Below are 26,723 nucleotides of genomic sequence, written 5' to 3'. Positions count from 1 at the left end.
TGGCCATGCCGAGTAGGTCATCTGACACGGCTCTGATTCTCGGTTCTCTTCAATCCCTGGCCGGCTCTCTTCAGTCCATGGACGCAAGGCTGCAGTCCATTGAACGCACGCCCGCTTTCCTCGGGTCCTCAACCGCCGCCACCGCTGTGGCTTCCATGTCTCTGCCGGCGCACGGTTTTTCTCAGCCGGCCCCTACAGCCCCCAGAGAAGCCGACTTTTCCCTGGCCACCTCTGCTCCGGCCCCGTTCATAGGTAGGCCATATATTCCCGCTGCTGCCAACATTTCTGGGCACTTGCAGGCGAAAATCTTGCAGGGGAAGGACGTAAACCTGGTGAGCCTAAGTCTGCCCCAGAATGTGATAAAAATCTGGTGTCCGGGGACGGGTTTTCAGCAGTGTTCAAGTCCGCGTATCCCAGGTTGTGCAAGCAGCTGTCCATCGGGCAGTTCTTGGTTGCTTTTGGGTTGTTTCGGGACGTTATTTGGTCTGTGTACCCTGGTAGGAGGCCGGAACTGGACTCCTACTTAGCGCTGATTGAGGATCTGAATTTGAAGTTTAGAAGGAACGTGTTCTTTCAATACCACAAGGCGTTCTCCAGCAAGGCTGCGTTGCATCTCACGCAGTCCAACGTCCGGGTGGACTGGTCCGTGGTGGATCTCGTGATGCTCGTGGGCGGCACGCAGGTCATTGCATGCTCCGCCTGCGGCGCTCCGGGCCACATGGCCGCCCTTTGCCCCATGGCGGTGTTTCGCCCGGCGTGCCTTCCCGTGGATGCCAGGTTTCTCAGAATTACAATCCCCCTGTTTGCAATAACTTTAATGAAGGTGTCTGTTCTTTTCCCAACTGTATTTTTCTTCATGTCTGCAGCGCTTGCTGGGATGCACACCCCCGCTCGGGCTGCCCGGCGGAAGCCTTGGCCCGAATCAAAGATATGACTGTTCACCCATCCACTCCATTAAATCTCCGTAATTTTGCAAATGAGTTGGCTTTTCATCCTGACTCTGTGTTTGTGGATCACCTGCTCTCCGGGCTTTCTCAGGGTTTTAGAGTGGGCGTGCTCGATGTTCCTTCTGTCTCGTTCGTCGCGAGGAATCTCCTTTCTGCGGTCTCCAAAACCGCAACCGTTTCTCGGCTGCTGGCGTTGGAGGATGATAAGGGGTACGTCATCGGTCCCTTTAGCTCGTCTCTGTTCGTCGTTTTTCGCGTCAGTCCCATCGGCGTGGCTACTAGGAAGTATTCTGGGAAGAAACGCCTAATCAGCGCAGCATAACGCGAGCATCAATAGTCTCATTCCGGCTGTCCCTTTTTCTCTGCATTATGCCAACGTAGATAACGCCATTAGATTGATCAAGCTGGCGGGGGTTGGCGCCTGGCTCTCCAAGGCAGACATCACCGACGCATTTAAAATAGTGCCCATTCACCCTTCGCAGTGGCCCCTCTTCGGTGTTAGATGGGACTCTAAGTTCTATTTCGGGGTGCGTTTAACCTTCGGTTGCTGCAGCGTCCATCCCTGGGCAAACTGCAGCGCTGTTTTGGGTACCTCGGCGTCCCCGTCCGAGGCGAAAACCATCGGCCCTGCCACATGCTTGGAGTTTCTCTGCATTACTTTAGATTCTGTAAGCATGAAAGCGTCTCTCCCGCTCAATAAATTGATGCGCATTCGCAGCATCGCTGCGTCCCACTCTTCCACCGTTTCCATCTCTAAACGTGAGTTGCTCTCCCTTCTCAGGCATCTCAATTTTGCCATGCGCGTAATCCCACTGGGGCGCTCGTTTATTTCCCGGTTGCTGGACACAGCGTCCTCCGTCTCTCAATTGCACGATCGCGTGTCCCTAGATGGCGGGTGCTGCTCCGATTTGCATTTCTGGTCTCACCTTTTGGAGCATTGGAATGGGGTTTCCTTCTTTTATGATGAGTTGGTGCATTCTTCTGACTCTCTGCGGTTTTTCACCGACGCTGCCCCTTCCGCGGGTTTTGGGGGATTTTTTCAGGACCAGTGGTTCGCAGGCCACTGGCCTCCCAATTTTTGCCGCGTCTGGGGGCATCACTGGAAGCGCAAACGCATCTCAGTCATGTGTGATAACCAAGCAGTTGTCAGTATAATCAATAGAGGGCGCTCATCGTGTAGCAAAATCATGCCGTTCATGAGAAACATCACATGGTCCGCGGTTATGAATAATTTCATCATCACTGCCCGTCATGTCCCTGGGCATTTTAACAATGTGGCTGATGCGCTGTCTCGTTTTCACTTTCAGACCTTTCGAAGCCTCTGCCCGTCAGCCAGCCCCGTCCCGGTAGAGCTTCCCTCTCTTCAAGAGCTAGCGCTGCATTAAATCTAAACCCCTTGCAACATTATCTAGATTCTTCTAGGATGAGGAAAGGTCTAGCGGCTTCCACTCTTAAAACCTATGATTTTGCCTGGCATACTTTTTCTTTATTTTGTGTAATCATTTGTGTACCTTTCTTGTTAAAAGCATTTGTGCCTTCATATGTTATTGTACTGATACTCGCAACTTCAAGGATGCAGTATACTCGTGGGTTGATTGCAGGTATCCAGTTTCACATAAAATGTTACGATCCATCGTTTCCAAGCCTCCTTTCTAATCAGTCTATAAAATTGCTGTTGAAAGGCATCTCTAAAGCTTACCCTTCTTCCCCCGACCTCAGGCAGCCTATCACTCTCGGTATTCTACATAAACTAGTGTCGACACTCAGGATAGGGGTTTTTTCCCCTTACATAGACACACTTCTGGAGTCTGTTTTCCTGTTAGCTTTCTACGCATTTCTCAGATGCGGTGAATTTGCTACTCCTTCAACCCTGATAGTGATATCACTTTCTCTGATCTGGCCTTTCACGCTAATCATTACTGCTTACATCTTAAGCATTCTAAACGCGGAGGAGCTTGCTCAGTAGTTGTCGCCCGCACAGATACACTATTTTGCCCATTTAAATCCATGTTAAATTGTCTTACAGCAAGGCCTTCTACTAACTCCCTCGCGCCTCTGTTCATTATTTTGGGGGATTGTCCCTCTAAAGGGTGGTTTAAGCAACATCTGAAGCAGTTCTCCTCAAATCTGGCATTTCACCGCAGCATTATTCAGGGCATTCATTCAGGATAGGGGCTGCAACCACGACGGCCAATCAAGGAATGTCTCGGACCTCGCTGCAAAGGCTGGGTTGGTGGTCTTCTTCGGCTTACTCTGCATACATTCGTCCTGACGTCGACGTCGTCCTCACTAATCAATGATCCCTAAAGCCGTAATCCGGTAAGCTTGGTATAACCTGTGGCGGTGTTTTTATTGGGCCACGGGTGGCATGTCTCACATCCATGAGCAATCCCGTTCATGTCGAACTAGAGATATAAGTGTAATGGTAAAAAGAAGATGGTTTATGTTTACTGCTACATTGCGTAAACGGCGAAGATGCCTTGTTTCTTTCATGTTTACCAGCTGAGTTGCCATAACAGTATATAACCGGTGGTGGTGTAATTCTTCAGATAGGGTTCACTTCGATGGGAATTTTCTGTTCATATAGTACTTAAAATTGATAGCCTAAATCAATAGATTTAATTAAAACTATACGGGAGCTATGTGTCATTCATGAACCATTAGGAGATGGCGTGTTTGCCGGCCTGAATTGCCGTACCGGCGGAGATGCCGTGTTTTACCGGCCTGAGTCGCCGATGCCCGAAATACGGGCAGTATTTCGCATGCTGTTTCGGTACGGATCACTGTTTTTGCTTTTCTGTTTCAGATCCGTGCCACACAGAGGTAAGACCACATATTTTATAAATAAAATCGTATTTAATTTTCGTGTGTACCATTTCCTTCATGTTCCAATTTCAGTCACATTTTGGGGGGTTACATCATGGTTCCCTACCCCTATATTGAATGTATTAATATAGCAACTGTATTAATACAAATGTATTAATATAACGATGGAGTTCAATCTCCAATACTATGTTCAAATTATGCTCTTGTTCAAATAAAACATTTTGCATATCTGTAAACAGTCTCTCCTGATTGAAATGTAGCTCAGCGCAAATTCTTTCAGGAAGACCTAACAAATAATCAGTCTCTCCTAAAGCGAATCAGCGCTTGAGGCGCTCTCTTTCTGATAATCCAATCAGGAACGGCCAAAGATTCCATAGGCCAATCACTTTCTCTCCCTGTGCTATCAGCTGTCATTTCAGAAAGGCGTAGTCTCTCCTCCTCCCTTTCCACCTCCCGTCCTAGTGATTCTACGGCTGTCGCTCCAGTGCCTCCTCAGTCTGGTCTTCCGGCCCTTCACCACCGCCACCGGTGTCTGGATTCTATCGGGGGGTTACATCATGGTTCCCTACCCCTATATTAAATGTATTAATATATCAACTGTATTAATACAAATGTATTAATATAACGATGGAGTTCAATCTCTAATACTATGTTAAAATTATGCTCTTGTTCAAATAAAACATTTTGCATATCTGCAAACAGTCTCTCCTGATTGAATTACAGTAATTGCTTTTACTTTGCCGCTCTTTCATTCGGTGTAAAGATACTGTCAATGAAACTCAACACGTCCTGCACATTTTAAACTTAAAAGCCTTTACACAACTCTTCTGGAGTACCAGTGCTTTATCCACCACAACTCACCTTTTGTCCATCAACTTGATGATGTTTTAGAAATTAATACGGGTTATCCGTTTGTATGAGGAGATTGAGGAGATTTAAACATACCGTCTATAGAGTTAGCTTCTCCGTATTAGAAAATGGAGATTCAAACCTGAAATGTTGTATTTTCTAAAGAGTGTTTAAACAAAGTTGGTTGTACTGTTGTAGACTGTAACATTTCGATTTTGATTTTGAATAAAAAGTAGCAGCCCTATGGAGTTCTGGATAAGATATGCACTTTAATCTTTAAGTGTATCTGTGTACACATTTTGAAAGTTAGAAAGTGTCAAATTAAAAGCATACCAGGGTAGGAAGGCATTATGACCTTACAGTTGCTGGAAAGCTTTACATGTCTAACATCTGTGCAGGAAGTGTTGACATTTATTGACAACAGCAAACCTAAAAAGGAATGAATTAGTGAGAACAGTATTTCTGTTAAAACAACACAGTGATTATAAAATTCCTCTGTTTTTGTTAAATGTACAAATTAAAATCGGAGTAGATCATAAAACAGGGAGGCTTCTTTCTAATGAAGCTCAGCATAAATACTTTCAGGAAGACTTCTAAACTTCATTCACCTCTCTTTCTTCCTAAAACTGATCAGCTGTTCTAGGCGTTCACTTTTCAGTTAAACCAACCAGAATTGGCCATGAATGTCACGAGTTCTGTTCTCTCTGCTGTGGCAGTTATCGCGGTCTTCAGGCTCCTTCACCACCACCACCACCACCACCACCAGTGTCTAGACTCCATATGAGATAAGATATGTCTTGGTTTCTCTACCCCTTTTTTTATTATAACGATGGAGTCTAATCTCCAAAGACTCCAAAGAAATGTACATTTCATATTATGTATATGTATAAAATAAACCTTTGCATATCTGCAATGAAGTCTCTCCTGATTGACATATATGATCAAGCATACGGTCTCTGTCTCTAACATCTAACATGGAGGCCTGGTTCTCTCTGCAATTGAGCTAAATATTTGAGAATCTACACTAAATGAGTGATACAATAGATTTGTGTGTGTGTGTGTGTGTGTGTGTGTGTGTGTGTAGGTGCTGACATACCTGTTGTTGAGGCAGCAGTAGATGATGGGGTTGTACATGGTGGAGCTCATAGCCAGCCACATGATGGCCAGGTAAACCTGCTGGATAAACCTTTCGATAAACATGTCAGGAAAGAACTGCTCCAGCAGGAAGAAGACGTGGTAGGGCAGCCAGCAGATGGCAAATGTACAAACCACCACGATCATCATCTTCACCACCTGTTGGATACATGAAAACATAACTAGGGATGTCATGAGACCACGAGAAGTTGGCACCAAAATTCAGAAAATGTGACTGTTGTGAATAATGTTAGATTCCACATTCCATTCTGTGAGAACTCTGAAGAAAGTCGTTCTCATCTGTTTTGTTTGTATCCTAAATTGCAACACTTCTAGCTGCGTGAACAAACCTTGAGACAATCCTTCTGTCCATCCTGACCCTTTTGTCCACGTACTACACGAATGTAGCGATTGTTTGAAAATGTGTATACCCTTGTGTGTCTCATTAAACCTTTAGAACATTGTGAACTGAACCCTGCTTCGTGTTGATTTGTTCTCCGAGATCTCGCCACTGTGTCCGTCTGACAAATGCCATTTTAGTGTCAGAATGTTCTGGAGATATTTGGCTTATGAAAAATGGCTCCAATATTTACTTTGGTGATTACGGGGCAAAAAAAATCTCTTATAATTACAATAATAAGTGTTACTTTTTGTGGTACGTTCACTTCTCCCATTGGAATCAATACACTCAGGACCTGCCGCTAGTCTCCTAAAGAGGCGTGGCAGTGGCGGAGCCAATGTGACACAGATACAGGAAACTAGTCTGAGTTAGGGCGTCTCAGTGGTTCTAAACCGTCTCTGGTATTACTGTAACATTGCATCTACAGCAACAGCTTTGCCGACTTCACCTGGAGCTCACAAACCGAAAGTAAGTCTTTTTCTCTCTGCCGTTAGACTGTTAATATTAGTCTATGGTCACAGCCTAACATTAGCTCCGATAGCTGACATTAGCTAATTTTAGTTCTTGTTTTAGTGGACCTCTATTACGTTAGTTAAGTTAACCTTAACCAGACCGGTACAATTTCTAACAGCAGAGAGAAAAAGACTAAACATGCTTGCTATCTGGGAGCTCCAGGTGAACTCATGGAAGACGTTACCGTACGCTCGCTGTGGGTCCAGAAGACTAATGTTTTTTCCAGATTAACGTTACATGTAAATCATGCTCTCCTTGCCCCCTTCACTCCACACCAAAACAGTGACACGAAGTTGAAACTGAAAATAAAAAATGACACTGAAAAAAGAGTGACATGAGACTGATAACCCCACCCATCATCCCTAGAAAACAACCATCTTGTCTTCATTTTTATGTTTTGCTTCCCTGTCCATTCTGGATTTTGCCAATGTCAGACTATACCAGAATGGCTGAAGGGTTGGGGAAATACAAATTAGCCTCTCCAGTATATTTTTGTTTAATATCGCAAAAAGCCTTGCTGCAAAAAATGTCTGTTACAAAACACCAGACATCTCAGCACTGGGCACCTGTCAGAAAACATCCAACAACATGCCTGCGCCATAAATAATATATAATACATATAACCCTGTCCAGGAAACCCATCAATCACAACAAAGTTGTATCAGGTTGTGTTAGTTTTCTGCTTGTTTTTGTAATCTCTTGATGATGACATATGCTGCACCACATTGATTGTCTCCTCTATGGACTCAGCATTCACTTTCCTTTCTTCTTTCTTTAACAAGCTCAACAAGTGGCAACAAATCTGTCAGTCCAGAAAAAGGCTGAGGAGCTTTGAACTTTCTGTCTGACAAAATGGAACTCAAATACTCACAAACACATCTGCACTGTCCATAACAGACGGTGCTTACTGACAATCGATTGAAAATAATATGCATTGATGGACAGATTAACAGATCCGTTAGGCTGCCTTATTAGAGTAGGAGGCGGACTGGTGTCCTGCACAGCTAACATGATCAAGGGATTTCTACAATCAGTAAGGAAGACTGGAAAGTATGTGTTAGTGTGTTTATAGTGTTGTTTCTAAGATCTCTGTCTACCACAGCTTCTGAGAAACATCATTAATGCCCTGTAGTCTGGATCAATGGAAGTACATTTCCAGGATAAAGCTGCCTGACATTTCCCTCACCTTTTGCTCTCTGTGTGTTGCCGTTCTCAAAATCCCATTGCTACGGGAAACAACATCAAAGTTGTGACCAGCAAGCTACACGCTAAAAATGGCAAATTTTGGATAAAATTGTAGTTGCTCAGGACTTCCAGTGCTGCGATGCGTGGGTAACACGGAAGATTTTTGAGCTCCCTATCAACTGCTCAATAATTCAAAAAATAACGGTGCTTTGCATTTTCCTATGGCCCACTTTTGCTAACGGGTTGCAAACAATTGTTCTGGCGATACTTTTTGATATTCTGAAGTCCCTTTTGAAGTGTAAATATACCTACTAATCCTCGTGCTAAGGGAGCTAGCGTGGACCACCACTTCGGACAATGCTGTCCTCACTGCTATTGCTACACTTCAAGCTGATATAACATCTGATCTGGCGACTCTGAAAAATGACATCTGCAATTCTGTGGACGCTAAAATAGACACTTTAGCAACATCTTTGAGGTCCAAAATTGCATTGGCACAGACTGAGATTCATAGCAACATAGCAGCAGTGAGGGCTGAGGCCGGAGCCTTGGCTAACCGCGTCACAGAGCTGGAAACAGGAACAAATCACATGGCAGATGTGACTACATCCCTTGAGAACAAACTACAGATCCTCACCAAGCAGGTGACCTCCCTAACTGAGAAGTGTGAGGATTTGGAGGGGAGGTCCCGGAGAAATAACTTGAGGATCATTGGCCTGAGTGAGAGCATAGAGGGAACTTGCCCAACCGACTTCCTTGCCGACCTGCTCAAAGATGTCTTACAGCTGCACCCCAGACCTGGAGAAAGGCTGCATCCCTTCATTATACGGGTGCACTATTTCAGGGCCAAGGAGGACATCATGCAACGTGCAAGGCAAGCGGTCTACTCCTCTAGTGGGCAAGAAGAGATCAGCATTTGATGAGGTCAAGAAACTGCTTCGGGACTGCCCAGAGGTGAAATACGGTCTGCTGTTCCCAGCACGATTCAGGATCACCCACAATGGCACCCAGTCTGTGTTTAACAACCCAAAGAAGCCACATCTTTTGTCCGCCAAAGCATTCTGGTCGAATAACCAGCTTCTGCCTTTGCTTACGGTGAAGTACCCTTACAACACTGACAACGCTAGCATTTTGAGCCATTAGCTGGCATGTTTGTTTTAGTTAATCTGCCACTAGCTAATGTTAACGTAATGCTAATTGCAAGATACCAGTAGGTAAAAACATCTAACGCTACAGGACCGGACCTCCTCTATGTTACCTTATTTTTCTTTTATGCCACCATAACACCATGATGGGAATGGGTGTTTACTTTGTAAACATCAACTTGTGTTCAAAAATGCTTACACAGTGTTTGGGCTGTTGGATTTTTAACCAGACTCGATCCAAATTGTTTTTCAGTAGCTGCGTGGGTGCTTATCGGGACTCTGGTCTACACATACTTTACACAGGCGGAATGGACTATTATGAAGAAACTCTGCATCACTTTTGAGTATCTGCTTTGTTTCTACAAATGACAATATGTCCAATGCCCTTGGAGATGACATTCAGTGACATCTGGGAACAAATCGTCTAATACAGTGTGTGTTATTGATCCCTGTGCGTTTACCGTCCATGTCCGTAGGTCCAAGTATTCTTTTAGGTTGCTATTAATTTCCTTAATGTGCTGTTCTACACATTCTATAAAGGGGGGGGGGGGGGGGGTATAGGGGAATCAAGAGGGATATTTGGCAGGTTAAGTGTGCTACCTATTTATTTTACCTACTCATCTTTTTACTCTTTTTTTTTTAAAATTTTTTTACTCTTGTTTTATACTGTTCCCATTTTCTCTTTCCCTCTGCTGGTCTACTGATGGTCAACTTGTCTCTCACTGATGGCATCTCTCTCTCCAACCTTGTCAATAGCACACTGATGGGCTCAACTCAAAACACTACTATGAATATCCCATCAGTAAGTTTATGCCTTTTACATTCTCAGTGTTACGCTGTAGCCGGTTTTAAAATATTCTCACAGTAATGTATACCTACTCAAATATAAATGAACAAACACACAAATGCAATACAGTAACAAAAACATTGCCATTTATTTCCAAAATGCAGTATTTTTTAACACTTGTGTTTTGCATGTACCACTTTCCATATCCAGAAGGAGAAAACCAGGAAAACATGCAGTAAGATAAAGGGTTTACTGTACAAAACTTACAAATGAAAGTGACTAATTCTTTCAAAACTCTAAACACAAAAAGACAAAAACACATGCAAAATGTAGGACAGAAGAAATCAGGCTGCATCCTGCCTCCTATTTTGGTCTGGCCACAGCACCTCATCTACCTCTAGCTCTTGCTTCACCATTGAATCCCATTTTTCTCCAAAACAGGAGAGCTCATCTGTGGCCTTATAGTGCTAAAGCTCTGACTGTGCACAATTCAGCAACAAGTGTTTACACCTGTGAGGAGTGGGTGTTGCCGATTGGTGTATAGAGCTTGGCATTGTGATTGCTGTTGCTTTCCAAAGGGACTACAGAGATTTAAATTTGGAATGTTGTGCCTAATGTAGACAACTGTGTGTAGTGTTTAGCAAAAAGTGTGATACAGAATTGGACACTGAGTGTAATGCAGGAATTGTGCTTGCAATTTTGCAGACTTGGTTTAGGGATTTGATACATGAGTTTCAGGTTTTGGTGATTGTGTTTCAAGTTCCAATTTTGGTGTGTAAACAATATGTAAATGTGAAACTGTATTGCCAAAATATATATATATATATATATCTTTTATTTCTAAGGTGTGTACCAACTGAGCGACCTACATTGCCATCCACGAAACCACTTCGCTAGAATGGCTATAAATAGATTCATGAGTTCCGGTCTGCGCGAGCATTGAGTGGCCACGCTTCCTTCACGCTCCCACCTACTATATAAGTTCTAAGTACTTTGCTCCTTTTTTACAACCCTATGAATAAACACCAATAACTATTAACCCCCTGACGATCGATCCCAATGAGAAGATGGCCACAAGACCCAGCAGAAGCACGAAAAAGAACGAAAATGCTGCCATCAGACGACAATGCTGCTAGCTGCTCGGATATGAAAGCCATAGCCGCCATGCTAGTGGAGCACAGAGCGGCCCTTTCGACCGACTTCAAATCTGCGTTCTCAACCCTCGAGTCAACACTGGACAAAATTCAATCTAAAGTAGATGACCAAGAAAGACAAGTGCTATCCCTCGAGTTCAATGCCAATGTAGTCAGTGAGAGAATTGGGGCCTTGGAGTCAACCTGCTCGGTGCTAGCCAATGTGAATGCTAAGCTACAGGCTAAGGTTCTGGAATTGGAGGAACGGAGCAGAAGGAATAACATACAAATCATCGGTCTACCTGAGTATATCGAGGGCTCCTGTCCCACAGAATTCTTCCCCGGTCTCTTGGTGGAAGTTTTGGGGGAACAAGTTCTTACTTCAACACCAGAATTAGACCGTGCCCATTGGGCCCTCACCTCCAAGCCAGGCCCTTGCGAGAAACCCCGCTCAGTCGTCATCTGCTACAAGTTCCAAACTCGAGACCTGATGGTACGCGAATCCTGCAAGATGAGGCGTAGACTCCGGTATCGTGGCGATTCAGTTCACATTTTCGAGGATTACAGCCCCGACATGTTGAACCAGCGGTCTGAATATCGGGACGTCATGAGAGAGCTCTACAACCTCGGTCTCAAACCTGCTCTGCACTTCCCACCAAACTGTTTGTCACACTTAAAAACGAAGGCAAGAAACGGCTTTATTGTTCAGGGTTTTCTTTTTCTTATTTTTTGCCAGCTAATATATGCTACTTTAACTTTCTCCTTGACAGTGAATGTTTACTCTACTTTATAAACCCAGACAATTGCACATAGTATTTCTGCAACTCAGGTGCAAGGTAGGGGTTATAAATTAGTTAGTTGGAATGTGAGGGGTCTCTGTCATGTTATGAAACGTGCTAAAGTATTTGAACATTTGAAATCCCTCTCTGCTGATATGTTTCTTCAGGAAACACACGTAAAGCATAGACCAACTATATGAAGAAAATGTTACTACAAAAGCAAGGGGGGTGGCCATTCTAATTAGGAAAAATGTCCCCTTTATTAAGTCCTCTACAATTTTTTATTTTTATTTCTAATAGTGTCTGGAACCCTAAATTCTGTCCCAATAACACTTGTCAACCTGTATGCGCCTAATTTTGACAACTCTGATTTTTTTCAGAAAGTTTTTTACTCGATTCCAGACATATCCAGTACTAATGTTATAATTGGAGGAGACTTCAACTGGGTGTTAGATCCTCTTCTAGACAAGCAATTTTCCAAATCCCTCCAAAAATCGAACTCCTGCATTCGCTTAAACACTTTGGCTGAGAACCTCAATCTAGTTGATATTTGGAGGCTGAAGCATCCAACTGTGAGGGACAATTCTTTCTTTTCTCCAGTATATAAGTCATACTCCCGCATTGACTATTTTTTATTGGACTCTAAATTGTTATCATTAGTGGAAACAGTAACATACCAACCTATTAATATCTGACCATGCACCTTTGGCCATGGTACTGACAATGGGGGTGGTTAGAGCAGGACGTTATCAGTGGCGCCTTGACCCCACGCTACTGTTAGATGATCAGTTCACTGACTTCCTACAAGAACAGATTTCTCACTTTATCACAGACGATGATACAGGTGATGTCAATGACTCCATCCTGTGGGAAACACTAAAGGCTGTTATCAGGGGACATGTCATAGCTCCAGTTTCCAGTAAAAGGAGAACGGAAGGCAGTAGACTTAAAGATATAGAACATGAGCTTTCTCTTCAAGAAGATTTTTATATATATAAAGCATAACCCCAATGATGCCACTCTTGAAACAATTACCAACTTAAAATATGAATATAATACCATCCTTTCTCAAAGAGTTAGCCTATTACTTTCTAAAACACAACAAAATTACTTTGAGATGGGTGACAAGCCTCATAGACTCCTTGTAAGGCAGCTGCGACACTTGCAGGCAACACGCGCCATTCATAAAATTAGAGACCATCAAGGTCACCTCACAACAGATCCAGTCAAGATAAACAAAGCATTTGCTTCATTCTATGAGGACATGCACCAGTCTAAAGTCAAATCTGCTGATTCCCAGAAAATGAACGATTTTCTGGAGAACAGCCAATCTCCCCACATTAGACAAAACAGCGGCTAAAGTGATGGATGCTGCCATAACCCTGGAGGAGATCCAAACTGCTATTTCTCAATTTCCTAATAATAAAGCCCCCGGCCCCCGATGGGTTCACCATTGAACTTTATAAGAGATACTCATCTAATCTTGCCCCATTGCTACTGCGCATGTTCACTCATTCCAAGGAAACCACAGGGCTACCTCCCTCACTGTACAGTGCTAACATTGCCCTGATCCTTAAAAAGGATAGGGATCCTTTGGAAATGTCATCCTATCGTCCAATTTCTCTCCTCCAAATGGAAACAAAATACTCAGCAGTAAAATACTCAAGTGTTGGCCAACAGACTCTGTAAATACATAGCCAGTTTGATACACCCCAACCAGACCGGCTTTGTGCTGGGAGTAACGGAATACATGTACCGGCGTTACGTATTCAGAATACAAATTATGAGTAACTGTATTCCGTTACAGTTACAATTTAAATAGTTGGTATTTAGAATACAGTTACATTGTTGAAATCAATGGATTACATGACGATACTTCTCTGTTTCACGGGTTTATTCACTCTCGCAACTCCATGCATTTCCCAGAAGCCCCAATATGAAAACGAAAAAATTAGCTATTTGCGTGATCACTGATAGAGGTAAAGATGGAGCCGGAACCGGCACAACAGAGCCAGGGCAGGAATGCGTTTCTATCTTGGAAATTCAAACAGCATTTCACATTAAAGAAAGAGAAGGGAGAACGAAATATAACTGTGCACTGCAGTGCAACTTCTGCTTGCCAGCAACCAACTTCCTTTCAGCGTCCAAATTACTCCACCTCAAACCTGAAGAAGCAAGGCAAGGCAAGGCAAGGCAGCTTTATTTGTATAGCACATTTCAGCAACAGGGCAATTCAAAGTGCTTTACATGAAAACAGATAAAAAAATTAAAAACAGATAAAATACGAGAAACAAAGTTACATTGCAGTATAAGAAATTAAACATTGAAGAGCAGTTAAAACAGTTAAATATATAAGCAGATAAAATAACTTTCCTGGACTCAGTGATCCATTTTTTGGAAAGCCAAAGCTTTTTGACCAATATGACAGATATCTCAAGCAGTCCGGTCCATATTTTCTAACCATCTCACCCACTATGGGTCCAGATGCGTCGCACGGCTTTGAGGTTTCATTCCCCACATTTACAGAAGCTTTTCTTGCGCATACTCTTTTTCGATGTGGTCGTCACCGCAAAGCTTAGTTCTTTTCTTCGGCAAACCTTGTAAAACCCGGTACAGCCCTGCAGACAAAAATCTTTTAATAGCCAAGAACGTATTCTTAAACTATTTTATTTCTTCTGCAGTCTGTCTCTAAATAGTCAAGAGCTCGCTCAGAGTGTTTATAGACTATTTTTTTTCTTTTTAGGCCTTCTGCCTAAATTAGTTAGTTACTTCGACTAACGTTTTGACCAGCCCAAAGTCTGTCTCTTCTGTCAACTATTGTCATGCCTGCATCAGAGAAATAATCAGAGATATGTCCGTTTCTGCAAAAGAATTCAATTCTATTATTTGTTTGTTTGTTTTAGGAATTTCTCTTTATATGCTTATATAGATTGTTATACAGTGTCAACAATGCAGCTTCAGTATAAGAAATGAACAGTTATTTAAAGAAAGGCAACATCAAAAAGATAGATCTTCAGCCTTGATTTAAAAGAACTGAGAGTTGCAGCAGACCTGCAGTTTTCTGGGAGTTTGTTCCAGATATGTGGAGCATAAAAACTAAACGCTGCTTCCCCCTGTTTAGTTCTGACTCTGGGGACAACAAGCAGGCCTGTCTCAGACGACCTGAGAGGTCTGGGTGGTTCATAGTGTAGCAGCAGATCAGAAATGTATTTTGGCCCTAAACCGTTTAGTGATTTATAAACCAGCAAAAGTATTTTGAAATCAATTCTTTGAGGTACTGGAAGCCAGTGTAGAGACTTCAGAACTGCAGTGATGTGATCCACTCTCTTGGTCTTAGTGAGGACTTGAGCAGCATAGTTCTGAATCAGCTGCAGCTGTCTGATTGATTTTTTAGGGAGACCTGTAAAGACACCGTTACAGTAGTCAAGTCTACTGAAGATAAAAGCATGGACAAGTTTTTCCAAATCCTGCTGAGACATAAGTCCTTTAACCCTTGATATATTTTTAAGGTGGTAATAGGCTGACTTTGTAATTGTCTTAATGTGGCTGTTAAAATTCAGGTCTGAGTCCATGACTACACCAAGATTTCTGGCTTTGTCTGTTGTTTTTAACATTATCGTTTGAAGCTGAGTGCTGACTTTAAATCGTTCCTCCTTTGCTCCAAAAACAACCACTTCAGTTTTTTCATCATTTAATTTAAGAAAGTTCTGGCACATTCAGTCGTTAATTTGTTCACTGCACTTAGTCAGTTGTTGTATTGGACTATAGTCCCCTGGCGATAAGGTTATATAAATGTGTGTGTCATCAGCATAACTATGGTAACTTATTTTATTGTTTTCCATAATTTGAGCCAGTGGAAGCATGTAGATGTTAAACAGGAGAGGCCCCAGAACGGAGCCTTGGGGAACTCCGCACGTCATATTTGTATGCTCAGATGTATAATTCCCTATAGACACAAAGTAGTCCCTATTCTTTAAATAAGACTCAAACCACTTTAGTACTGAGCCAGAAATGCCAACCCAGTTTTCCAATCGGTCTAGTAATATGTCATGGTCGACCGTATCAAATGCAGCACTGAGATCAAGTAATACCAAGACTGAAATTTTGCCACTATCTGTGTTTAAGTGGATGTCATTAAAGATTTTAACAAGAGCTGTCTCAGTGCTGTGGTGTGGTCGAAAACCCGACTGGAAGGCATCAAAACTGATGTTTAGTGACAAGAAAAGGTTGAGTTGTTGAGAAACCGTTTTTTCAATGATTTTACTTAAAAATGGAAGGTTTGATATCGGCCTATAGTTGCTCATTAGTGACGTGTCTAGATTGTTCTTTTTTAAGAGTGGCTTACTGACTGCAGTTTTCGGGGCCTGTGGGAAGACACCTGAGAGAAGAGACGTGTTTACAATCTGTAGAAGATCTGATTAGCCAAGGGTAGTCGTCTGCTGTAGTTTTACTGGTCACCTTGCTATATTATAGTTGACATGCGACTTTACATTCTCCTACATGCTGATTTACTAGCCCCAGAGCCGTTGAAAGACTAGCCCCGTTTTACATGTTAGCTAACGTTAGCTAAAATTAGCTCATGGTAGCTTAGACTGCGGTTAGATTTTTGTAGTATGCAGTTCGGGACTACAAATACAAAAATCTATCTGCTTGTTTAGGTACACATTCAGCCAGTTGGAACAGAAGAACACACCAGAATAGGCCTGTTTAGTAAGCTTTATGTGATGGCCGCATTCCTACTTATAAAATTCAATTCAATGTGGAAGTAATCCAAATATTCAGAATAACGGAATATGTTACAAATTACATTTTTGGGCATGTATTCTGTACTCTGTAACGGAATACGTTTTGAAAGTATCCTTCCCAACACTGGGTAGACATATATACTTCAACCTACGTTGTCTTTTTTAACATTATATACCAGAAACATAAGGAGAAGTCTGTGGTAATTGCATTAGGAGGCAAGGAAGTACATGCTGACTTCCCTGAAATATTTTGGCTTTGGTCTAGACTTCATTAATTGGACAGAAATTATCTATGCACACCCTCAAGCCTCACTAACGGCAACATCTACCAACCATTCTGTCTCCACAGGGGTGTCTGCCAGTGATGTTCGTGTTCTTATCTATTCAACCAAGCCATTGAAGCCCTAGCCAGTCAAATTAGACTGAACCAGGAGATAGACCCAATTAAACTTCAGGATACAGAGAATAAGATATCCCTTTTTGCAGATGACATCACACTATTTCTGTCACACCCCAAAACATCCATCCCACCATTATTACAGCTTATTGTCACCTTTGGCAGTTGTTCAGGCTATAAGATCAATTGGGGAAAGAGCGAGCTAATGCCCATATCTGACTTGGTGGACCATAGATACCTACGGACCACAAAGCAAGACATAAAAGTGAAGGAGCAATCTAAAATATAGAAAAGTGTATATACTAAAGTGAAATAAAATTAAATAAATTGGTAAATTGCTTGAAAAAAACCCTATCAAATCTATTTCAGAGCTGCAGGGACTGATCTCATCAGTGCAGTGACATCTTGGTAAATATGTCTGTGTAGGATTTTCATTTGATGATCTAGGGTCAGAAAAGCGAGTCTCTGCAAGTGTTTCTCTAAGGAACTGCAACACTAAAACTGTGAACACACCTGACAGGCATGGGCAATGAAAGATGACCGGAAAAGAAAGAAACAGAAGATAGAGGAGAAATAGAGAGCTGATGTCAAAAACAGAAGATGAAGAGACCGGGCTGAAAAGACAACAGATACAGGTTGGCTGGAAAACTACCAAAGAGGAGAGGATGAAAGGAGAAAGGGCTGTGATTTGGTTACATGGAGCTGTGATGATAAATATATCACTGGAGGGAAAATGCAAGCGGACATGAACATTGCAGTCAAGTCCTGTTCAGCGCTGCTGTGTACAAAAGGGCATGTGACAAGGTTGGAGTAACTATGATTAAACTAGTTTGTCATCCAAAACTGTGGGTAGCTATCTACTGTAAGGTTTAGGTTACCTTGCGTTTGGCAGTCAGCTGCTCCTTGTAGCGATCAGAAGAGTCTCCGGGGATTTCACTGGCCCAGAGAGTCAGTCCCACCACCAGATAAGCCCAACCCATCACCAGCAGAGGAAGAAGGTAGATCAGGATGACCACACACACATAGTACCTGCAACAGGACATACATCCCATATCACATAGAAATCATATACAGTAAATGTTACGGCTGGGAAGATATGCTTTAGTCCCGATTCAATTCTTTCACAATACATGGGTTTCGATTCGTATTGCGATTTTCATTCATTGCGATTCTAGAAGTATTGTGATTCAATAGTATTGAGTATTGCTATTTTCTTTCCTTCTTTAACAAAAACAAAAGTGTAATAATACACTTCTAGGGACAACATATCATGAGACATTTCTAAAAAACTAATTGTTTTCTAAGAAGAATGCACATCACATGTCAGTCAGTCAGTCTCACATTGATTTAATTTGTAATGAAGTACATAACATGTACTTTCTGCATTTTCTGCTTTCGGTCTGTTTTCCTAGAAACAGATATGATATAGTCGCCGTCAGCGGTACCGTATAAACAGAAAATATTTAGGAGATCATTAGTAAAAAAAAATTAAATAATGATTCTGGGAAAAGACTAAATTTTAAAAATTGTCGCCAAAAAAATCACGATACATAAATTTTCGATTTTTGTGCCCACCCCTAGTAAATGTTTTTTGACTGAAGCAGAGAGACACTCAAGTTGAGCCTGTAGAAAAGGAACCACTGATACCGTTAATATTGTCTTAACAGAAGGCCTTTGAATTAATTTTATCTGCCTGCCAACTTCCCCTAACTCTGAAAGCACTGGTGCAGCAAGTAGTAAAACAAAAAGTTACTCATTCGAGTCAAGGGCTGAATCAATCATCATTTGTTTGAGGACTGAGCAATAGCTGTGCTTTGTAACACAATTAAAAATGTGAGGGGCATCAGTTAGACCTCTACTCCAATAACCGTCCAATGAATTTAAACCCTTAATGAAATGATTAAATATGACAGTTTCAGTATTTGGCTAATGATTTGGTAATCTGTCACAGACACAGAGTTAGATCCTGTTAATTCCCTGTTAAGTGTGTGTGCAGGTTAATAGGGGGGCCTGTTCATATATGTGTGTGTGTGTGTGTGTGTGTGTGTGTGTGTGTGTGTGTGTGTGTGTGTGTCATAAGTGTGAATAGAACAGCTGTTCAGATCATCCTCCTGTAAAACACTGTTGGTCAAATATTTAAACTTGATGTCTGCATTAGAGAACATGGTGTGGGGTGAGGCTGTAAATCTTATCTTATTTTTTTAGCACGTGTCAAGTAACGTGCCCTGCAACATGTTTCACAAATTACAAATTGGGAATATGACTTCGCTACAGCTCGAAAAAAAAACATTTTAGTCAAAAAATTGTTTTTGCTTAATCCATGTAAAAAGAAGACTGTACATTTCATTTGAATGTTTGATTTGAAGTGATAAGTACACAGGTTAATTTCTAAGAAAATTGATGCTTTACGTTGTATTAGAAAGGACAGTAATGGTAATACAGTTAATTTAAATGTTTTGAAAGGGAAATATATTAAAAGATGAATGTTACATGTATGTTTAAAAGAGAAATGTATTACAATTTAAAAAATGGTGCTAAAAAGATAAATACTGATTGGAAAGCTGTTTAAAAATATATATAATTCCTTATAAAAGTCAGTAATTTCATTTGTGTTATTTAAAATACAGATTGTGAATTCATGATGAATAATTGTTTTGTTTGCACTAAAATATCCATCCTCCATGAGCAACCCTTAAATGTTCTTGTTATAATTTATCTTACTTACCAGCATTACAAGGCTTGCTTTAAGATTGCCCCCCATCACAATAAAAACACTTGGCCACTGGTGGGCCACCCTGCCACCGGGCATTACAAGTTTCAAATCATTTTACTTAATTTATCTCCCTACTTAGGTCTTCAGTCACTTTGCTGTGTGCCTTGCAAGGACATAAAACTCTAGCCTTCATCTTCTCCTGGTATCCTGGTGTCGTGGACCAAGGGGTTCAAGCTGAGACATGGTCAGCCTCTCAGGACAAACTAGACATCACCTTCTCCTTCCCCTGAGGTGAGGAGCGGTCTGAGTCCATCTACAATTGGTGAACGATGACACAGGTGAAACTTATTTAGTCACTGTATTGAAGACTCACAAGTGAAATTGAAAATACTGTTGTGTGTGTGTGTGCGCAGGCGTGGCTTTCTGCCGTGATACAGTATCCTGGTGTCGTGGATCAAGGGGTTCAATTTGAGATGTGATCAGCCTCCTGAAGAAAGCCGTGAAGAAGTACGGGGTGAGACAGAAACATTAACACCAAGGGGTTCAAGTTGAGACGTGGTCAGTGTGAAGAAGCATGGAGTGAGACAGAAACACACACACACACACACACACACACACACACACACACACACACACACACGTACGTGTTCTTTTGTTTCTGTGATAGTATGAATACCTACTGAGTGAAGTCCAAATCAGTGGAAGTTATCAGCATAGAAAAGGACGACCTCTGTTCTCTGAGGTTTGAGTTAGTGTATTTTGAACTTCACATGCAGTGCTTTCTTTTGCGGGATATTTTTCCTGGAGTTAGTCAGGAGTGTGAGCAGTCTGATATTGATGAGAGAAGAGATGATGATGTGAGTACTGCCAAAGTTGATTGAAAGAAGCTTTGCTCATTTGATGTTGAAATTAGTGCCTTGAATGTACAGCCACCTGTCTTTTGTTTTGGATCATTTTCATGTGTACAAGTCAAAGGATGGTGATTCATGCACAGGGTTTTACTTAATTTTATAACACTGTTCCTCCTCATAAAGCTTCTGAGTACATGTTTTGTGTCTTAGGAGAATGTAGCCTACAAATGCTGCTGTTTGCACTTTTAAGGATTTAGTGCTACTGTTAAATTTAATAAATGGTTCTAATTAATATGAATATTAATCTAATGTCTGAATTTCTGTTCTTTTTGAGCACCCTTAGCTGCTGCCCGGTTGCCAGGTTTTGACATCCCCCTCATGCCTCTAAATACTCTTAGCAACCTTTCAGAAGGTGTTTGTCATCTTCTTGCTGTTTTCCCTCAGGCACCCTCAAACAAACACAAACGCACACACCATCCTCATCGTCCTCAGATTGTGTTGTAATCATTTGATAGACACAGCACATGGTAAACCTGAATATCATTTGGAAAAAAGTCTGATCATTAGGGCTGTCCCAAACGATTATTTTTTAAACGATTAATCTAGCGATTATTTTTTCGATTAGTCAACTAATCTTTAGATTCATTTTTCGATTAATCTAACGATTATTTTTTCAATTAGCGATTATTTTTTCAATTAGCAATTATTTTCCCATTGCTCAATTATTAACAATTTACACAAAACAAATTTCAATGAGGTTCAAATCTCTATTTATTAAAACTGTTTAACACTGCACTGTTCAAGTAAAATTAATTTGTAGTGCAACCTGAAGCCAAAATAAAGTCACTTTCAGGAGGAATACAAAAATAAAAACTTAAAGTAAAGCAAGTGCATAAAGAGTAGCCTGTATTTGCTTTGCTGTCTTAAAATCCATTTCAACATCAACAAAAATACATTAAACACAAAACTTTTATTTTCCACCTTAGTTGTGAATCAAAACAGTTATCAAAATAAAAGAATTCTGGTAACACTGCTCACTCAGAGTAACATTATTAAAAATGGTTGTGCTTTTGGATAGAGGTGCGCCAGTCAGATACTCAGGATTGGTATCAATCCGAACTGTAATAATTGAACTAACTAAAATGCAAAGGAATGTAAACAACAGACTTTTTAGTGCAAACTGCATAATGACACAAACCTTTAACAATAAACTTGGTGACTGCCCTGTTGTCAACATTGAACTAATGGAGAACTAACTTAAGTGCAAAGGAATGGAACTGAATCGCCTTGTTGCTGAAAGGTGCTGCAGAAATAAAGTTGCCTTGCCTTACAACTTCAGCCTGTCAGTCAGTCACCAGGGCAAGGAAACCACTGTTGTGCCTGCATGTTTCAGGAGGAAGTGTCACCGCAAACGCTTTCGGTCCGCCATTAATATCATATCGCAGCAAACGCTGTCTGCGACGCTGTAAATGCGACGCAAATTATTTGTGTCGCATTTACGTAATCGATGACATCGACTACGTCGACGAATCGTCCCAGCCCTACTGATCAATAATGGTGTCTGTTTATATTTTAAAAATTGAAGTCCTCTCTGAAGTCCTTATTGTCCCATCAAAAATCCCCAACTCTCTTAGACAAAGACCCACAAGACAACTGTCTTCATGAGGCATTGCATCACGATAGCCTGTGTTTCCCAAGTGGCTCAAAACTCCAACCTTGGTTGTTTTGTGGGCGGGATGTCCTTATTATAAGACAGGGCTCAACTTAACTCTTGCAGAGATCAACTTAATTATTAAGTTCATGTTACTTAGAAATGTGTTTTATTGTGGCCAAAAAGCTTCGTCACCTTACTTAAAACATTATGTTGGATCAACTTAAATGCTTGCATTCATGTTGACAATTATTAAGTTCATGTTACTTAGAAATGTGTTTTATTGTGGCCTAAAAGGTAATTCACCATACTCAAAACATTGCTTTGAATTAATGTAATTCTGCCAGCAGTCTTAACTTAAAAATTCAAATGGAAAACGTTAACATATTTCTTTTTTGTTGACCCAATGTTTTATTTTTTAGAGTGTATGTCACCTTTACATACAGTGAATAATGCTATTTTCGCCATAAATTGGTATATAATATTATTACATATTATTTAAATACAAAACCTCTCAACCCCAGGGCCCCCCTAACTGCAGGTTAATGGAAAGAATCATTGTTCATGTTTTTAGTAACACCTGTGCTTTTTTCACCCTCTCCTTTTACATCAGTAAAATCTAATCTTGTCTTCAGTTAAACTAAAAGGTCAAGCATTCTGCCACACCGGCGCAATGAAACACTATTTAAAGTGTTTACATGAAGCCATCGCACACAGCAGCAGGTCACACAAGGTGCAGATAACGTTTACCACAAGACTGAGGAAAATCAATTCAGAGAAAACGGAAGCTGCCACAATCCAATTACAATCCTAGCAGAGATGTGATTTGTATGCACACAAGTGCCCATAGGAGTAATGAGCTTAGAGAAACTCCTTTTGTATATGTGTGTGTCTAATGTAGGTGTGTTTCTCAAGAGTAGAGATTGAAAAGGATAGACAGCATACTGTGCATCACATCTGTTATCTGCTGAATAGAAGTCCCATTTTTGGTAAATGTAGATGTAACCAGATGACATTTATCTTTTGCATAATTTCTTTGGCATCCTTGACTGGATTTGTTGTCAGAGAGGTGTGAAATTGGCAGTATCAGCTTGCTAAATCCCTCACAGGAAAAGCAGGCTTAAAATAAAAGACCACAGGTAGTTGAAATTTGTAATTCATTGCCTAAGATAAGTGTCTTGGTTTACACAACAGCCACAACAGAAGACGGAGGAGAAATGGAGGGTTTGTTAATACATCTCAGTCTTGTGAAAGCTAAAAGAACGTGATGACTCTCCAAACTGGGACACATTAAAAGAACAAAAGCGATTTATATTCTTGACTATTCTCTTGCAAAAGCATTAAAAAGCAGTGTGTTATTTAACAGTTCTCAGGTCTCTTATTTTTAGGGATGCACCGAATCCACTGGTTAAGATTCTGCCGAATCCTAATACAGAATCCTACTCCCATCCTCAGTCCATTAACACAGTAAACACATTAATGAAGTAAACAACATCCACAGCCTCTAAAATAGTTAAATGTAACAACTTAATGTTGAATTCACATCGTAGGAAAGCACATCACTATCGCCAGATGAGTAACGTTGTTTGGCAAATTTTCACTAACCAGTGTATGATGAAGGCATTTTGGGTGGGTGAAATTAGAAAGCTAACGAGCAGCAGCCGGCCGTTCGGTTGCTTCGCTCCCACTGTAGGGAGACTCATTTGCAGAGAGAACAGCTGACAGCACAGGAGAGGCACTGTCTGGTTAACACTAGTTTTTAGCTGAAACTGTCCTTCCTTTACCTGAAGTTGCTGCATTTTGACTGCTGTCTGTAGATTCCTTCATGCACAACTCGTATTCTTTCGGATGTTTCATACACAAATGTTTTAACAGCGGCGATGTTGTGTATTGTTTAGGGTCCTTGCCACCATGAGACAAATCGGCATTGCAAATTGAAAATGTAGCTTGACTTGAATTGCCTTCTTTTGACTGAAAGTACTGCCAAACAACACTTTTTCTGCTCACGAGTTCCATTTTCACTTTCTCACAGCCTACTGCATTGAACAGTTCACCTACGTAAACACCTTCCCATAATCAACGGCGGCGTCATTACATCGACCAGCATAGTGCAAGCGTAGGGTTCAAGATTCGGCAGAAACCAAACCCCGTCGGCCGAATCCTGGATTCGGTGCATCCCTATCATTTGAAAAGTCAGTTTAAAAACCTGATTATGTTCGGGTTAAGGCATTACCCAGATTTTTCAAACGCCATGTAAACACCTTAACCCGGCTAAAATCAGAATCTTATAACTTGCTTAACAGACCTAGAAAACTCCGTTAGTAACCAGTGTCATCCTGCATGTATACTTTAACCGGGGTAAGCTCGGGTTACATGTCTGTGCATGCTCCGTAGGTTATAACTGCCTTAGTCTATATTCATGATGTTCCACTTACGGGATTGCTCCTGTGCCACCGGAAATTCCGCCGGATGTCCCTTACCTTCTGCTTTCTTTGTGTTGTAATTCTAAACTCCAGTGGATTCATGAGGACTATGGTTAACTGCTCCTCAGATTTCTGCAGGGCAAATCCAGACAGCTAGCTAGACTCTCTGTCCAATCTGAGTTTTCTGTTGTACGACTAAGGAGTAAACTTAAAACTCTCCTCTTCGATAAAGCTTATAGTTAGAGAGTGAGGAGTTGCAGTGTTCGCCTAGACCGGCGGGGGTGGGTGTGTAGCCACAGTCATGACGCACCCCCACCCTATCTCTGCTTCTCCCCATAGAAAGCTTACATATACTTAGGGAGTAATGAGTCGCAGTGTTAGCCTAGACCGGCGGGGGAAGGTATGTAGCCACAATCACGGAACACAGCCTCCCTATCTCCCCTTCTCTGCAGCTCTTAGTTATGCGGTTATAGTTCTAGACTACCAGGGTACCTCCTTGGACACACTGAGCTTCTCTCTCCTCTCTCTTTCCATCTGTGTGTATTCGTGTCACAGAAATGCTTGTTACTAACATAGCTCCGGGGAGCTTATTCCCCGGAGTCCTTATGTTCTTTTTCCGCCCAGCATCATCATCTTGGATCATGATGGCACCTACATCATGGTGGCAGCTGTCGCCGTGGTCCTGCCCTACGCCCTGCTGTGCCCTATTACACCCTGCTACACTCTGCAATGCCCAGCTTCGACTTGCTATGTCCGGCCAACACCCTGCCACGCCCTGTTACGCTCTGCTGTGCTCTACAACACCACAAACTATTATAACCATTACAATATCTTTATTGTGACTATTATTGCCATTGTTCATCATACCCCCAACCGGCACCGTCACACACCGCCTACCAAGAGCCTGGGTCTGTCTGAGGTTTCTTCCTAAAAGGGAGTTTTTCCTTGCCACTGTCGCACTTACGCATTCATGCATGCTCTTGGGGGAATCACTGGAATTGTTGGGTCCTTGTAAATTATAGAGTGTGGTCTAGACCTACTCTATCTGTAAAGTATCCTGAGATAATTCCTGTTATGATTTGACACTATAAATACAATTGAATTGAACTGAATTAAACCTACTGAGGACTTCGCCATGGCAAGTACGAAATGTACAGCGCTGAAAGGTCTTCCATGTTCTCCCCGCTTTAAAGTTGTTGTGATTTTGACAAAGGTCAACTGGAAGAAAAAGCCTTATTCTGACTAGTTGTATGTTGGCAGAGCGCCACCTGTACCGGAGGTAGAGTTACTCCCGTTATTCTTTCCATTCTTCCCCGCTCATGTATATGAAGAGAACTGAAATAACCCGGTTATTCACTTAGCTGGGGTAAGACCATACCCTTGTTACTGCTGTGCATGTAAACGCACTGTAAGCGTAAGTTTCCAGGATCATCCACAGCGCTGCGGAGGATGGCACCAATGGCACCTCTGCAAAATAGCCTCGGGAAGGAACTTGTTTTGGTGGAATGTGTACGTTCAAAGGTTGTTTTAGTCGTGCAACAGAAAACTCAGATTGGACGGATAGTCTAACTAGCTGTCTGGATTTACCCTGCAGAGATCTGAGGAGCCGTTAACCATAGTCCTCATAAATCCACCAGAGTTTAAAATTCTAACACAAAGAAAGCGAAAGGTAACGGACATCCGGCCGAAATGAAAGACATCCGGCAGAATTTCCAGCGGCATCTGGACAATCCCAGAAGTGGAACGTCGTGGATATAGATTAGGCTGTGGGTAAAGATGTTGTCTGGGTCAATTCTCTGAGACAGTGCACAGCCTCCCAATGTGTTTCAACACTGATGAACAGCCACATCTCTGCACACAGTACCTCCTTAAACAAAAATGCTGAAAACAACTCACTGACACTAGCTTCTGTGTCCATCTACTTGGCATTCCCACTCTTTCTGAAGTGCTCCTCCAGACAGTGCATCATGAAAGTGTAAATCATGCAGAGAGACAGTTGATGGATTAATTTACTGATCTTGCTGATTTGCATGATTAAAGTGGCTTTGTAGGCGGCAAGATGGTTGGTACCAGATCCAACATTGTATTAAGAAAACAGCTTTTGCAAGGATTTTGCCTCTATGGTGTCTAAAAGAAACAATGGTGCCAGGAAAAAATTAATCCAGCAGCAAGCTTCTTTAACAAGTTAACTACAATGAAAATGTAAATCAGCTTTTGAAAACAACTAATTACCTCTGAGATGTAC

The 26,723-nt window shown here is 41.7% G+C and overlaps 1 protein-coding gene across 1 annotated transcript in view; it reads right to left on the bottom strand.

The window, feature by feature from the left end:
- Positions 1-26,723, bottom strand: part of tacr1a (tachykinin receptor 1a) — an 88,023-nt gene that overhangs the window by 8,634 nt on the left and 52,666 nt on the right. Inside the window, exons 3-4 of the mRNA XM_078250377.1 lie at positions 17,719-17,869; positions 5,719-5,915 (exon numbers count right to left, since the gene is read on the bottom strand). Coding sequence (XP_078106503.1) covers positions 5,719-5,915; positions 17,719-17,869 — 348 coding nt within the window. The remainder of the gene's footprint in view (positions 1-5,718; positions 5,916-17,718; positions 17,870-26,723) is intronic.

The sequence above is a fragment of the Sander vitreus genome, chromosome 5, assembly GCF_031162955.1.
Source record: "Sander vitreus isolate 19-12246 chromosome 5, sanVit1, whole genome shotgun sequence".
Lineage (NCBI taxonomy): Eukaryota > Metazoa > Chordata > Actinopteri > Perciformes > Percidae > Sander > Sander vitreus.
The sequence above is the reverse complement of the archived record's forward strand: the minus strand, read 5'-3'. Positions and strand labels throughout refer to the sequence as shown.